Below are 13,113 nucleotides of genomic sequence, written 5' to 3'. Positions count from 1 at the left end.
GCCACATTTGGAGTACTGCGTGCAGTTCTGGTCGCACATTACCAGAAGGATGTGGATGCTAGAGAGGGTGCAGAGGAGGTTCACCAGGATGTTGCCTGGTATGGAGGGTGCTAGCTATGAAGAAAGGTTGAGTAGATTAGGATTGTTTTCGTTGGAAAGACAGAGGTTGAGGGGGGACCTGATTGAGGTCTATAAAATTATGAGAGGTATGGACAGGGTGGAGAGCAACAAGCTTTTTCCAAGCGTGGGGGTGTCAATTACAAGGGGTCACGATTTCAAGGTGAGAGGGGGAAAGTTTAAGGGAGATATGTGTGGAAATTTTTTTACGCAGAGGGTGGTGGGTGCCTGTAACGCTTTGCCAGCGGAGGTGGTAGAGGCGGGCACGATAGCATCATTTAAGATGCACCTGGACAGATATATGAACAGGCGGGGAACAGAGGGAAGTAGATCTTTGGAAAATAGGCAACAGGTTTAGATAAAGGATCTGGATCTGCGCAGGCTGGGAGGGCCGAAGGGCCTGTTCCTGTGCTTTAATTTTCTTTGTCCTTTGTTCTTATCAGGGAAAGCATTTCAAGTCACATTACAGGAACAGAAAACCAGACAAAAATTGACACTGAGCTGAAAGGGGGGGATATTTGGAGAATGTAACAAAAAGTTTGGTTAAAGAAGAGGCTTAAACGAATAAAAATTGAGAGATTTCGGGACAGAATCTTAGAGCTTAGGGCCTAGAAAGCTCAAGACACAGCCAACAATGGTGGGATGAAAGGAGTGGGGGACCAACAAGAGGTCAGAGCTGGAGGAATGCAGAGCTATTTGAAGGATAAAGGATTGGAGAAGGGTATGGAGATGGGAGAAGGATATAGTGATGGGAGAAGGGTATAGAGATGGGAGATGCAAAATCTTGGAGGAATTTAAACATTAAGACCAGAACTTTCAACTCAAAACATTGCAGTACTGGGATCCACAGTAGATCAGAGAGCACAGAGTGATAGGTGAGAAGAACCTTACGCAAGTTAGAATATCAAAAGCAGAGTTTTGGATGAGCTCCAATTTAGAGAGTGTCGAAGATGAGACATGATAAAGAATATTGGAATCGTCAAGATTGGAAGTGTGAAGGAGCATTTCAGCAGCAGAAGGACCTGGACGGGGCAGAGATTGTAAGGTTATGGAGGGATAGGTATGAGGACCTTTGTGACAAGAAGGATACGGGATTGGAAGTTCCCTTTCGGGTCAAATAATGTTATGAATAATCTGGTTCAACTTGAATATCTATCAGGGCATCCGATGAAATCGGTGGCTAGGAAATGAAGTTTTTGCCAGGGGTTTTAATGTGTGTGACATCGAAAGGCTTAACTGCCTTTCAGGAAAGGTAAGTAAATTGCTGCATGATTCAATGCACTGATGTGTCAGTATAAGAGTTTCTCACTTACCGTTTCTTACTGGGAATGACACCAATCTGCTCACTTTCGCCATGAGGTGTAACAAGTCGTGCTTGCCACCATTCATCATCAGAGGCATTAATGACATGTAAAATATCACCATACAAGAAACTCAGCCCCTGACTCGGCAGACAACTGTCCTTGGTTCTATCATAGTCAAAGAGAGCACTGAAAAACAAAACAGTACAGGAGATACTGTGAGCTCAGAACAGATACAGAGTATTTAAGCAACAACTATAGGTCAATAAGACAGCAGCTACAAACTTGGAGCAATGACGCAGTGAAATCTGGGAATTCTAACGTTAATACCCTCACTGGTGAACAGATGCACAACCAAGCACAGGATTTATAGAGCCTGTTCCACTATTCAAATAGATCTTGGCTGATCAATTCATTTGCTGTATTTATCCATCTTAGTCTGTGGGCGGGATTCTCCATCGGCCGATGCTGGAATCGGGAAACGCAATTGAGCAGAGAATTGTTTCTGACGCCAAAATCGTGGCGGACGCTGGCTTCACGTCAAATCGCAATTCTTCAGTGTCTCGACAGCAGCATTAATGCATTCCAGAACGCATGTACAGTATATGCCATTGGCATATCATTAGCAGGCCTGACCCAGTATTCTCCGGGGCCTCCGCAAAGTTCCGCCTCCACTAGAGAAATTCCCAATAGCGAGGTTCACTTGTGTTTTAAAAACTGTGAAACAGGCACCGTGGCTGCTGATAAGGGAGAGTGGGGGTACTGAAAATGTTCAACATCACCATAAGGTGCTGACAGTCGTGTCGCTGGCCAGGGGGCTTCTGCCAGGGAGGCTGGGGTGGCCAGGAGCTGGGCTGTGGGGTCAGGGTGGACGTGCACAGAGCTTCATTGCTGCGGCCTGCACACTGTGAACCCAGGTCCACAGGTCTTATGGGTGCCCCCCAGGACACCCCTCTATGTGCCCTCTGGCTTCAGCCGACCCATTGGCAGGATGGGCTCGCTCCAACGTTACCAGTGCCATTTTATTGGCTGGGAGTGAAGTGTGTGGGGAGTTAAGTGTATATATGCGGCTGCAGTTTGTCAGCCTCAAGTCAAACATGGACCCGGTGAATCCCACACCGTTTCTCATTGGAATCGATTGTATTACATGTGGCGGCCAGCTAGCCTGTCCACAGTCGCTGAATCAGTCCAGGCGTGGTGCCAGTGTTGTTGTCGTGGAAGTTCACGAATCGTGCCCGGCGTCAACACTTAGTCTAAGGAACTGAGAATCCCGCCGTGTAGGTCTTAATATCCTTGCCTAACAAAATGTCACACTCATCAGCTTTTTTTTCCATTTAGGGGTAGGTTGAAAGTTCCAGGTGTCCACTATCCTTTGTGTGATGAAATGATTTCTGGCATCACCTCTAATTTCATTAAAGATTTAAAGGTTATGCCCCCTTGATTTGCACTTCCCCGCAAAGGAAATAGTTTATAGAAGAGCAGATATGTAGGCAAATCACAGAACAAAACAGCACTGAAGGAGCCCTTTGGCCCATCGAGTCTGCACCAACGCATAAAGAACACCTGACCTGTCCACCTAATCCCATTTGTCAGCACTTGGCCCATCGCCTCGAACGTTATGGCGTGCCAAGTACTCATCCAGGTACTTTTCAAAGGATGGGAGGCAGCCCGCCTCTACCACCCTCCCAGGTAGAATTTTCCAGACCGCCACCACCCTATGGGTAAAAGGGTTTTTCCTCAAATCCCCCCAAAATCTCTGCTCCTGGCCTTGAACTTTTCTCCCTTCATAACTGACCCTTCAACTAAGGGGAACAGCTGCCCCCTATCCACCCTGTCCAAGTCCCTCATAATCTTCTACACCTCAATTAGGTCACCCCTCAGTCTTCTGTGCTCCAGAAAAAATAACCCAGGCCTATCCAACCTCTCTTTATAACTTAACTGTTAAATCCCAGCATTATTCTGTAAATTTCCTCGGCACCCCTCCAGTGCAATTACATCCTTCCTATAATGTGCAGTGTTTAGTTCCATTCACAATTCTTCAAATAATAATGCCCTCCACACCTGCCTGTAGAAAGACCTGGCTACTAAGTTGCAGTAGGATTTGAAGTTAATACAGCTGTCAATGGGACTGGGAACTTGATTTTGTAATGAGCTCCAAACAGGATTTGTTTTGACAGGCTGTGACTGTTTTCATCAGAAAAGACTGAGGGCGAACATGATAAAGGTTCTTAAGATTATGAAAGGGTTTTTTAGAGTAGATGTGGACACAATGCTTCCTCATACATGAGTAGATCAGATAGGTGCCACAGATATATTATATTAAATCCAATAGTGTTGCGATAGGGAGATGTTAAGTAATTGGATCCGGAAATAAGATTGAAGATGTAGTGGGCAGTTTAGGGGTTAACAGCACTGAGTCAGAAGTATATTCCCACACCTGGCCTGAGTTACACTGTCCCATTCAGACTTAAACTCATTAATGGGAATAAATAGGATACTCTTGTTCAGCGGGGAGATCCACTCAAGATCCATTGTCCTCCAGGACATTCTGATCTGCCAGCCATTAGCCCATTACAGAGTCTGATGGCCTCTTGTCTGGAAATTGGAGGTTAATTGCATATTCATAGCATGGCCCTGTTCTTTTGTGTAAATGGGAATCAAAAGCCCGGATTGCAAGGATGAGTTCAAGCCTGTACACCCCAGTGTAGAACCATTGTTTGAGGAGCTGGATGAAGCTGAGAGAGAGAGAGAAAACAATCCTGTTCGAACAGATGGGGAGGAGGATTTGGGAAGCCACCAAGGGAGGTCATGAAAAGCTGCCACCAAGAGAGGCTTTTGGAAAGGGGTCTGAAAGAGCTTCACTACCAGCAGTAATATGTTTTGTGAATACAGGTATCAGGTTTGTCTGCCTGTATAAGGGGAGCACAGAGCGGTATGACATTACGCGCTGTTTAATGGGAAATCGTGTGTTAGCATTAAAATATACATGTAAGCTGTTCTTGTTAGGTTTGAAGTTTAAATATTGTTATCTTTTGTTTTACTAAAGTTTTGTTTGTAAAAATAAAAAAGTCATATTTCTTATGCAATCACTCCTGGAGCAAAATTATCTTTCTGTGCAGTCTTAAAAAATTAAAAAACATTGCGGCTCTAGTCCAGCTACTGTTGGGATCTGACCAGTCGTCTGTAACAGTAGGGAATTCAGACAGAACTTCTTCAGCCATACAGTGGTTAGATTGTGGAACTCACTACCACAAGAAACAGATGAGACAAATAGCATAGTTAATTCTAGGGAAGCTAAATCAACGTGAGACAGAAAGCATTCAATAAATATAATGATGGAATTATATGAAAAAGGGGTGGGGGGGAAGAAAGCCCACGTGAAGCATAAGCACTTGTATGGACCATATGATCTGTTTGTGTTGTAAATATTGTGCAACTACTTTGTTTACTGTGAGTTGAGGCAGGGACGTAGGACGGCAACATTATGGAGGTGAAAATTGGCGGTCCAGGTTATGGACAGGATATACGGTCAAAGTTCAGATACAGATCAACTAGACAGCAATGTTGCAGAGTCTAGTTCAACCCTGACAGTAAACCAAGAGAGGGGTGGAATTAATCATTGATAAACAGAGATTTAGGTGGTGTGCAAAGAGAATGACTTTGGTCTTCCCAATAGTTAATTTGCTATTTAACCAATATACTGTAATCCTGTAGTGTCTACTGTAAACTGTACGTGCCAAGTATTAACTTTAAAAAGTCTGCTCTTATGGAATCCAGATTTCTCAGTTGAAGAAGTTGAAACTAATAAACTCAAATCATTAACATGGCAAAGAATCAGACTGCAGTCATGTTACTACTGCATTCCTCAGATATTCTAACAGTTCAGAACTAGTTTCCTCTTTAGGAGACTGGTGTCAGTGTAAACTGATAAATTAGTTGATCAATTAACCGCTGAAAAACAGAATAATATTTCAATTCATGCAACACCCAATTAAATCTCAACAACTCAAAAAACACTGAGACAACAAATTACTTTTGAAGAGTGGTATAGTACCCAGTAATATACTATTATGTGCAGCAACCTGTGGCAGCAACAAGTTGGCCTGGCTTTTGATGACATCACAGGTTACTGTATCCAAGTTTGCAGACGACACTAAGATGAGTGGTGAAGCAAAAAGTGCAGAGGATACCGGAAGTCTGCAGAGGGATTTGGATAGGTTAAGTGAATGGGCATTGGATCTGGCAGATGGAATACAATGTTGACAAATGTGAGGTTATCCATTTTGGTAGGAATAACAGCAAAAGGAATTGTTATTTAAATGATAAAATATTAAAACATGCTGCTATGCAGAGACCTGGGTGTGCTAGTGCATGAGTCGCAAAAAAATTGGTTTACAGGTACAAGGTGATTAAGGCGGCGAATGGAATTTTGTCCTTCATTGCTGGAGGGATGGAGTTTAAGACTAGTGAGGTTATGCTGCAATTGTATAAGGTGTTAGTGAGACCACACCTGGAGTACTGTGTTCAGTTTTGGTCTCCTTACCTGAGAAAGGACATACTGGCGCTGGAGAGTGTGCAGAGGAGGGATTCATTAGGTTAATCCCAGAGTTGAAGGGGTTGGATTATGGGGTGAGGTTGAGTAGACTGGGTCTGTACTCATTGGAATTTAGAAGGATGAGGGGGGATCTTATAGAAACATATAAAATAATGAAGGGAATAGATAGGATAGATGCGGACAGGTTGTTTCCACTGGCGGATGAAAGCAGAACTAGGGGGCATAGCTTCAAAATAAGGGGAAGTAGAATTAGGACTGAGTTTAGGAGGAACTTCTTCACCCAAAGGGTTGTGAATCTATGGAATTCCTTGCCCAGTGGAGCAGTTGAGGCTCCTTCATTAAATGTTTTTAAAATAAAGGTAGATCGTTTTTTGAAGAGTAAAGGGATTAAGGGTTATAGTGTTCGGGCCGGAAAGTGGAGCTGAGTCCACAAAAGATGAGCCATGGTCTCATTGAATGACGGAGCAGGCTCGATGGGCCAGATGGCCTACCCCTGCTCCTAGTTCTTATGTTCTTATCTCTTGCTAACTGAAATCCTTGGGTAAAGCCAAGGGAAATGAACCATCTCCTCACCTGAATAATAAACTTACCGGACATAAAGCGAACGTTTCTCACTAGTCCGCAGAGAGCCAGATCCAGAGCTCATACTGCTATTCATCATCTGTTCCCGAAGGTCATGGATTTTAGACTCAAAGCGGCTATACTCTGTATGAAAAAAAAATGGTTTTGTAGCAAATTTTATGAATTGAATAACATAATGGACCAGAGAACAAATGGCGACATTGGTTACCCATAGTTCCTATAATGGGATTTGGTTTCCAATTTTAGCTTTGTAGGAACTTACATCATACTACAGGACAGGAGGGAAATAGAAAATAGTGCTTTGATATTGTGCAAGAGTTGCGCCATTTTTGCAAACCTGCGATAAGCCGGCTATATTCCAAAAGCAAACCTGTTGGTATCTACTAAAGCTAGTGGGCTGGATTGTCTGCTGTTGGGATCCTCCATTGCGTCAGCAGCCCGGGATTTCCCATCGGCGTGGGGCTGCCCATAGTGGGAAATCCCATTGGCCGGCTGGCGAGACGGGGAATCCCAGGGGGGCATCACACCAGAAATCTGTTGCGGCGGGATGGCGGATCCCGCCCAGTGTTTTGGATCTCAAGTGATCAGCATTCGCAAATCCCTGAAAGTTGACTTTTGGATTGTGGTGTCTCCTCTTGCTTCTAAATTATTGCCTCTCAAGTCTACAAGGATCAATCTTGACCCCACACCACCCGCATTTCTCATTTAGAAGCTGCTCCTTGGTGACACGATCCAAAAACTCATTAGGTTCACCTGTGCACTGACAGATGACATTGAGCTCTGCTTCACCACCACCTCTGCCACTCTACTGCCTTCGATTTATCACACTGCCTGTCCAACATCCTGTATTGGACGAGCAGAAATTTCCTCCCATTTTGCATTGGAAAGACCCATGCTATCATGGGCAGCACAAGTGGATAGCACTGTGGCTTCACAGCGCATGGGTCCCATGTTCGATTCCCCGCTGGGTCACTTTCTGTGCGGAGTCTGCATGTTCTCCCGTGTCTGCGTGGCTTTCTTCCGGGTGCTCCGGTTTCCTCCCACAGTCCAAAGATGTGCAGGTTAGGTTGATTGGCCATGATAAATTGCCCTTAGTGACCAAAAAGGTTAGGAGGGGTTATTGGGTTACGGGGATATGGTGGAAGTGAGGGCTTAAGTGGGTCGGTGCAGACTCGATGGGCCGAATGGCCTCCTCTTGCTCTCTATGTTCTATTTGTCTTCAATCCAGAACTACTGGTACTGGATAATCATATTACTCTAGTTAACTAATTCTAACATTCCAACCCTCATCACACTTCACACCAATAGATCCAGAACCCAGTTTTATCATGACAATGTGTAAGGGTAGATTTTATTGAATTCCTGTTCCGGTGTGAAGCAGAATCTATCAGAAGTGCACAAGAAATTTTGGTACGTAGGTCAACGATCTCTGCAGCATCGTCTGTTCATAAAAGCTATTTTTATTGTCAGCCAGATTTTATCAGGCTGAATTAAAACTACCGCTCTATGGCGGTGGATTGTGGTACACTGGTGAGCATAAATTAAGAGTTATCAGACAGTAACTTGGGTTCTTTGGCATCATGATTATATTTTTAAATAATTTCTAAAAGCTTGTGATGATCACCAAGCAGCAAAATAGCCCAAATTCTGCCCACATGGGACTGCATAAACAAACAGGTACTTATTCTACAGCTGTAGTGGCACTTCAGGCTTCATTAGGAACAAAATATATTTCTTGATAAAGAGAAACCATGTACGTGGGTTTGCAACCATTGGTTGCCTTGAAGCAGCAGCGCCCGGCTGTTCCAGTCCTTAGAAGCTTACTACATGGCTTCTAGTTGTAATCTACCCAAGAGAGGACAGCACCCTCTGGGGTGATCACCCACTCTCAGTCCCCATTGGTCTCTCAGGTCAGGTGACCCTCTTCAGGTTTGTTGTCTTTAAGAGACAGACACCACAATCACTACACCAACCACAAGTTGAGATGCACTGGCCAGGAAGGGAGAAGCAACAAATGAGTCGAACACAAGTCATTTGTTTTTATTTACAAAAACTGTTTTTTTTTTCAATTCCTTCATGGGATGTACACATCACTGGCAAGACCAGTGCTGCATGTCCCTATCTGCCAAGAACTGAGTGGCTTACTGAAGCCACCTCAGAGGGCAGTTAAAAATCAATCACAATGCCATGGATCTGGTGTCATATGTAGATTAGTCCGAGTAAGGCCGGCAAATTTCCTTCCCTAAAAGGAAATAGTGAGCCACATGGATTTTTAACAACAATCAATGATAGTTTTGTGATCACCACTACTGAAACAAGCTTCCAATCCAGATTTTTAAAAATTGAATTTAAATTCTACCAGTGGTCATGGTGGGATTTGAACCCATGTCCCCAGAACATCAGCTTGGGCTTCTTGATTAATAGTCCAGTGACATTATCACTACACCGCCAATTCCGTTGAAACTGCTGCAGGGCAGGGAAGTTTCAGTTAAATTTTAAGGGAATCTCAGTGGTTTCATGCAAAGCCTCTTTTGAAAATAATTTTAGAGTACTGAATTATTTTTTTTCCAATTACGGGGCAATTTAGCATGACCAATCCACCTAAACTGCACATCTTTGGGTTGTGGGGGTGAAACCCACGCAGACACGGGGGGTGGGGGGGGGGGGGGGGGGAAATGTGCACATTCCACACAGACAGTGACCCGGGGCCATGATTGAACCCGGGTCTTCAGCGACGTAGACATTTGGGATAACCACTGCGCCACCTTAGGTTTCATACAAATTTGAGTGAACTGAAGTATTTCCTTTTATTCATAGAATCACAGAATTTACAGTGCAGTAGGAGCCCATTCAGTCCATCGAGTCTGCACCGGCCCTTGGAAAGCGCACCCTCCACCTAACATTTTTTGGCCACTAAGGTCAATTTAGCATGGCCAAACCACCTAACCTGCACATCTTTGGACTGTGGGAGGAAATCGGAACACCCAGAGGAAACCCACGCAGACATGGGGAGAATGTGCAGACTCCGCACAGACAGTGACCCAAGCCGGGAATCGAATGGTCAAGCTGGGACCCTAGAGTGTGAAGCAACTGTGCTAACCACTGCGCTACCCACAATTATTGTACTGTCTCTCCATACCCCAAGTATATAGGCCAAAAACGACTCCTGGCAATATACCACAGATCCCTAATTCAAGGCCCCTTCCTGTCCAATACAACAATTATTTTTGTTCAGTCTCAAATTCCCCTCCAGATACTTGACTGCAATTGTCTAAAATTTCCTTTTGCTTCTAATTAATGTTTGTTACATTTGTTTACATGTCAATGTCACTGTACCTCAAAGAAAATAATTACACGTGAAGTATTTTGAGATCTATTGGGTAAACATGCAAGGTGCTATATTAATGCAAATCTTTATACCTTTCTGATCATGCACACCTTCTCAGGTCTGTATGTTGTTTCTATGAAGGAAATCCGCAGACGAATATAATTCAGCAAAATAAAGAACATACAACAACAGTTTATATAGCACCTTTAACGTAATAAAAAGATACCCAGTCACATCATGGAGTATTATTAAACTAAATGTGATACGGAGCAACATAAGGAGACATTGACAAATGCTGAGACAAAGAGATGAGGTTTATGAAGTGACTTTAAAAAGAGAGATGAAGAAGTTTAGTGAGGAAATTCCAGAGCTTAAAGCTGAGGCAGCTGAAGGCACGGTCACCAAATAAACAACACATGAACAAAGCAAACTGCTGTCCTTATTATGCCCCACCACCAGGGTTAGTCAAAGCTCTTACTGATCAGCCCCCAAAACAAAACTAGTCAAGCAATAATCAGTCCTGGCAACAACACTGGCCAAGGCTCGTAGGGAACAAACAATGGCATTGGCACTACAGTTAAGCAAACCTTTTTACAATCAACCTCACATCAGAGCTAGTAATGTTTTCTAAAGAGATCAAATATTCGTTATTATTGGTGTTAATCTAATCTTCTAAGCAGTAAACATTTTTCTTTGTACATTGATGTTAACCAAAGGCAGATGACCTCAATATAGGTTATTATAGAAGAATCAATGTAGCATACAACACTATTTTGGTACAAGGAAGAGGTTTTTGAATTTCAAGCTTCATTATCACCAGCTGAGAGAAGAGTTCTCACTAGCCATCCGCCCAAGATCATTTGCCTGGGAATGCTTAATAGACACATTTCTCTCTATTTCTGGACAGCAACCAGATGCAAAAATGTTCATATTTAATTAGGAATACAACGTTTTTACAGTCAGCCCTTGGATTAACTCAGGCTCTCCCAATACATCTTTACCATTGAGGTGAAGGTTAAATGTGTTCCTACAAAGGAAAGTTTCCATGTTAGGTACTGGAAAGTGGCTAAACACTGTTCAAGGACATCATGGAGCTATTTTATTGCATCAGTGATTACTTCTTTCAGCATGCTGACTTTGCATTGTCCCAAAAGTGCTTCCTGCGTCATGAATACAATAAGGTGCAATATATGTATGGCAGCAAAGTGTGCATTATTGTAAATATCCAAGACATCATAAAGAACATCAGAGTGGTTACCAAAAGAATCCTAGCATCCTGCTCCTTAAAACACAGCAGTAAAAATAGGAAAAGAGAATGTGCATTTATACAGTGTCTTTAACCTCAGCATTTCCCAAAAAGCTTTATAGCCAATGGAAGTATTTTTGAAATGTAGTTACTGTAGTGATGTAGGCAAATGCAGCAGGCAATTTGCACACGAAGTTCCACAAACAGCAATAGATCAAATTACCAGATAACCTGTTTTAGTGATGGTCATTAAAAGACAAACGTAGTACACAACTTCTGCTCTTCTCTATAGTGCCATGGGATATTTATACCCATATGAACAACTATGTCTATGACAGTGTAGCACTTCCACAGTACTACATATAAGTGTGTTATAACTCAAAGCATTATATGGCAGAGTTATAGTCAGGAAACTTATAAACACAGCAAGGAAAATAACTGAAAGCATAACACAGCACGAATTACAATCAAGAACATTACAACACAGCAAGTGTTATTGCTCAGAGCCTTATAACACAGCAAGAGTTACAGCTGGAAGATTTATCACACAGCAAGATTATAACTAAGAGCCTTATAATAAAACTAAATATAATGGAGAGCATTATAACAGAATGAAGATTATAGTGGAGTCTTATAATATGCAATATCTTCCACAGCGAGTTATACCTAAGTGTCATATAACAAAGGGTCATGACACAGGAATGTTGTTATCATAGAATTTACAGTACAGGAGGCCATTCGGCCCATCGAGTCTGCACCGGCCCTTGGAAAGAGCACCCTACCCAAGGTCAACACCTCCACCCTATCCCCATTACCCAGTAACCCCACCCAACACTAAGGGCAATTTTGGACACGAAGGGAAATTTAACATGGAAAATCCACCTAACCTGCACATCTTTGGACTGTGGGAGGAAACCGGAGCACCCGGAGGAAACCCACGCACACGCTGGGAGGACGTACAGACTCCGCACAGACAGTGACCCAAGCTGGAATCGAACCTGGGACCCTGGAGCTGTGAAGCAATTGTGCTATCCACAATGCTACCGTGCTGCCCTTATGAGATTGTCTAGATTTTTTTACAAGGAGAATTTGGAAAAGCTATACACCTAAATGTTATTTTTTATGCAAATGTTATTCACACTGTATTTACTTTTATTATTTGCAGCACTGGAGGCCATTTGGTCCATCATGTCTATGCCGGCTGTTTGAAAGATATTTTCAATATAGGCCCACATTCCAGCTTTTTTTGCCAAAACCCTGCAAATTAGTCCTCTTCAATTCTCTTCTATGCAATCAGTTTTCATAAGCTTTTCTGACAGTGCATTCCCTTCCATTCCAGATCTTAACAACCCTCATATGAAAAAAATCTCATTTCCCTACAGCTCTTTTGCCAATTATTTTAAATCAATGACCTTTGGTTACTGACCCATATTCCATAAAACATGTTCTCCCTTGTTGTTCTGTCAAAATCCCTCGCAATTTTGAATACCTCAATCAGGTTTCCCCATTACCAAGAGCAAATTGGAGCATTTCCAAAAACTGAAGTCCCTCATACCTGGTATCCTGGTAAACCTCCTCAGTACCCTCTTCCATGACTTTTCATTCTTCCGACAGTGTGATATCCATAATTGTACACAGTTCCCAATTGAGGCCTAATCAGAAGTTTGCATAGTTAAGTATGACTTCCTTGTATTTGTATTCAATGCCCTATTTGCAAAGCCAAGAATCACATGAGTTTTCTCAACTGCCTTATCAGCTTGCCTCGTCACATCCAAAGATTTGTAAATACGCACTCCCTGCTCCCGCTACTGATCCACCCACACAAAAGTACCATTTAGATCAGGGTTTTTCAAACTGTAGGTCACGACCCGCGGACGGGTGACAGGATCAATCGCAGCATTCCCAATCGCAGGAGACGTGCCCAACAGCTGCGATCGGCTTTCAAGAATGCTAGCCACAACCGCCCTTTAAATATGAACGATGG

At 43.0% G+C, this 13,113-nt stretch overlaps 1 protein-coding gene across 11 annotated transcripts in view; it reads right to left on the bottom strand.

Annotated features, from left to right (window-relative positions):
* Nucleotides 1–13,113, bottom strand: part of dlg3 (discs, large homolog 3 (Drosophila)) — a 758,334-nt gene that overhangs the window by 75,384 nt on the left and 669,837 nt on the right. For 10 of the 11 annotated variants that reach the window (XM_038776233.1, XM_038776232.1, XM_038776230.1 and 7 more), the window contains 2 exons: nt 6,564–6,678; nt 1,431–1,607 (listed from right to left, as the gene is read on the bottom strand). In XM_038776233.1, coding sequence (XP_038632161.1) covers nt 1,431–1,607; nt 6,564–6,678 — 292 coding nt within the window. Of the gene's footprint in view, nt 1–1,430; nt 1,608–6,563; nt 6,679–12,684; nt 12,782–13,113 lie in introns of all 11 variants that reach the window. The other variant, XM_038776241.1, reaches the window with a different exon arrangement.

The sequence above is a fragment of the Scyliorhinus canicula genome, chromosome 17, assembly GCF_902713615.1.
Source record: "Scyliorhinus canicula chromosome 17, sScyCan1.1, whole genome shotgun sequence".
NCBI lineage: Eukaryota > Metazoa > Chordata > Chondrichthyes > Carcharhiniformes > Scyliorhinidae > Scyliorhinus > Scyliorhinus canicula.
Note: the sequence above shows the minus strand (reverse complement) of the source record. Positions and strands in the feature narration are given on the sequence as shown.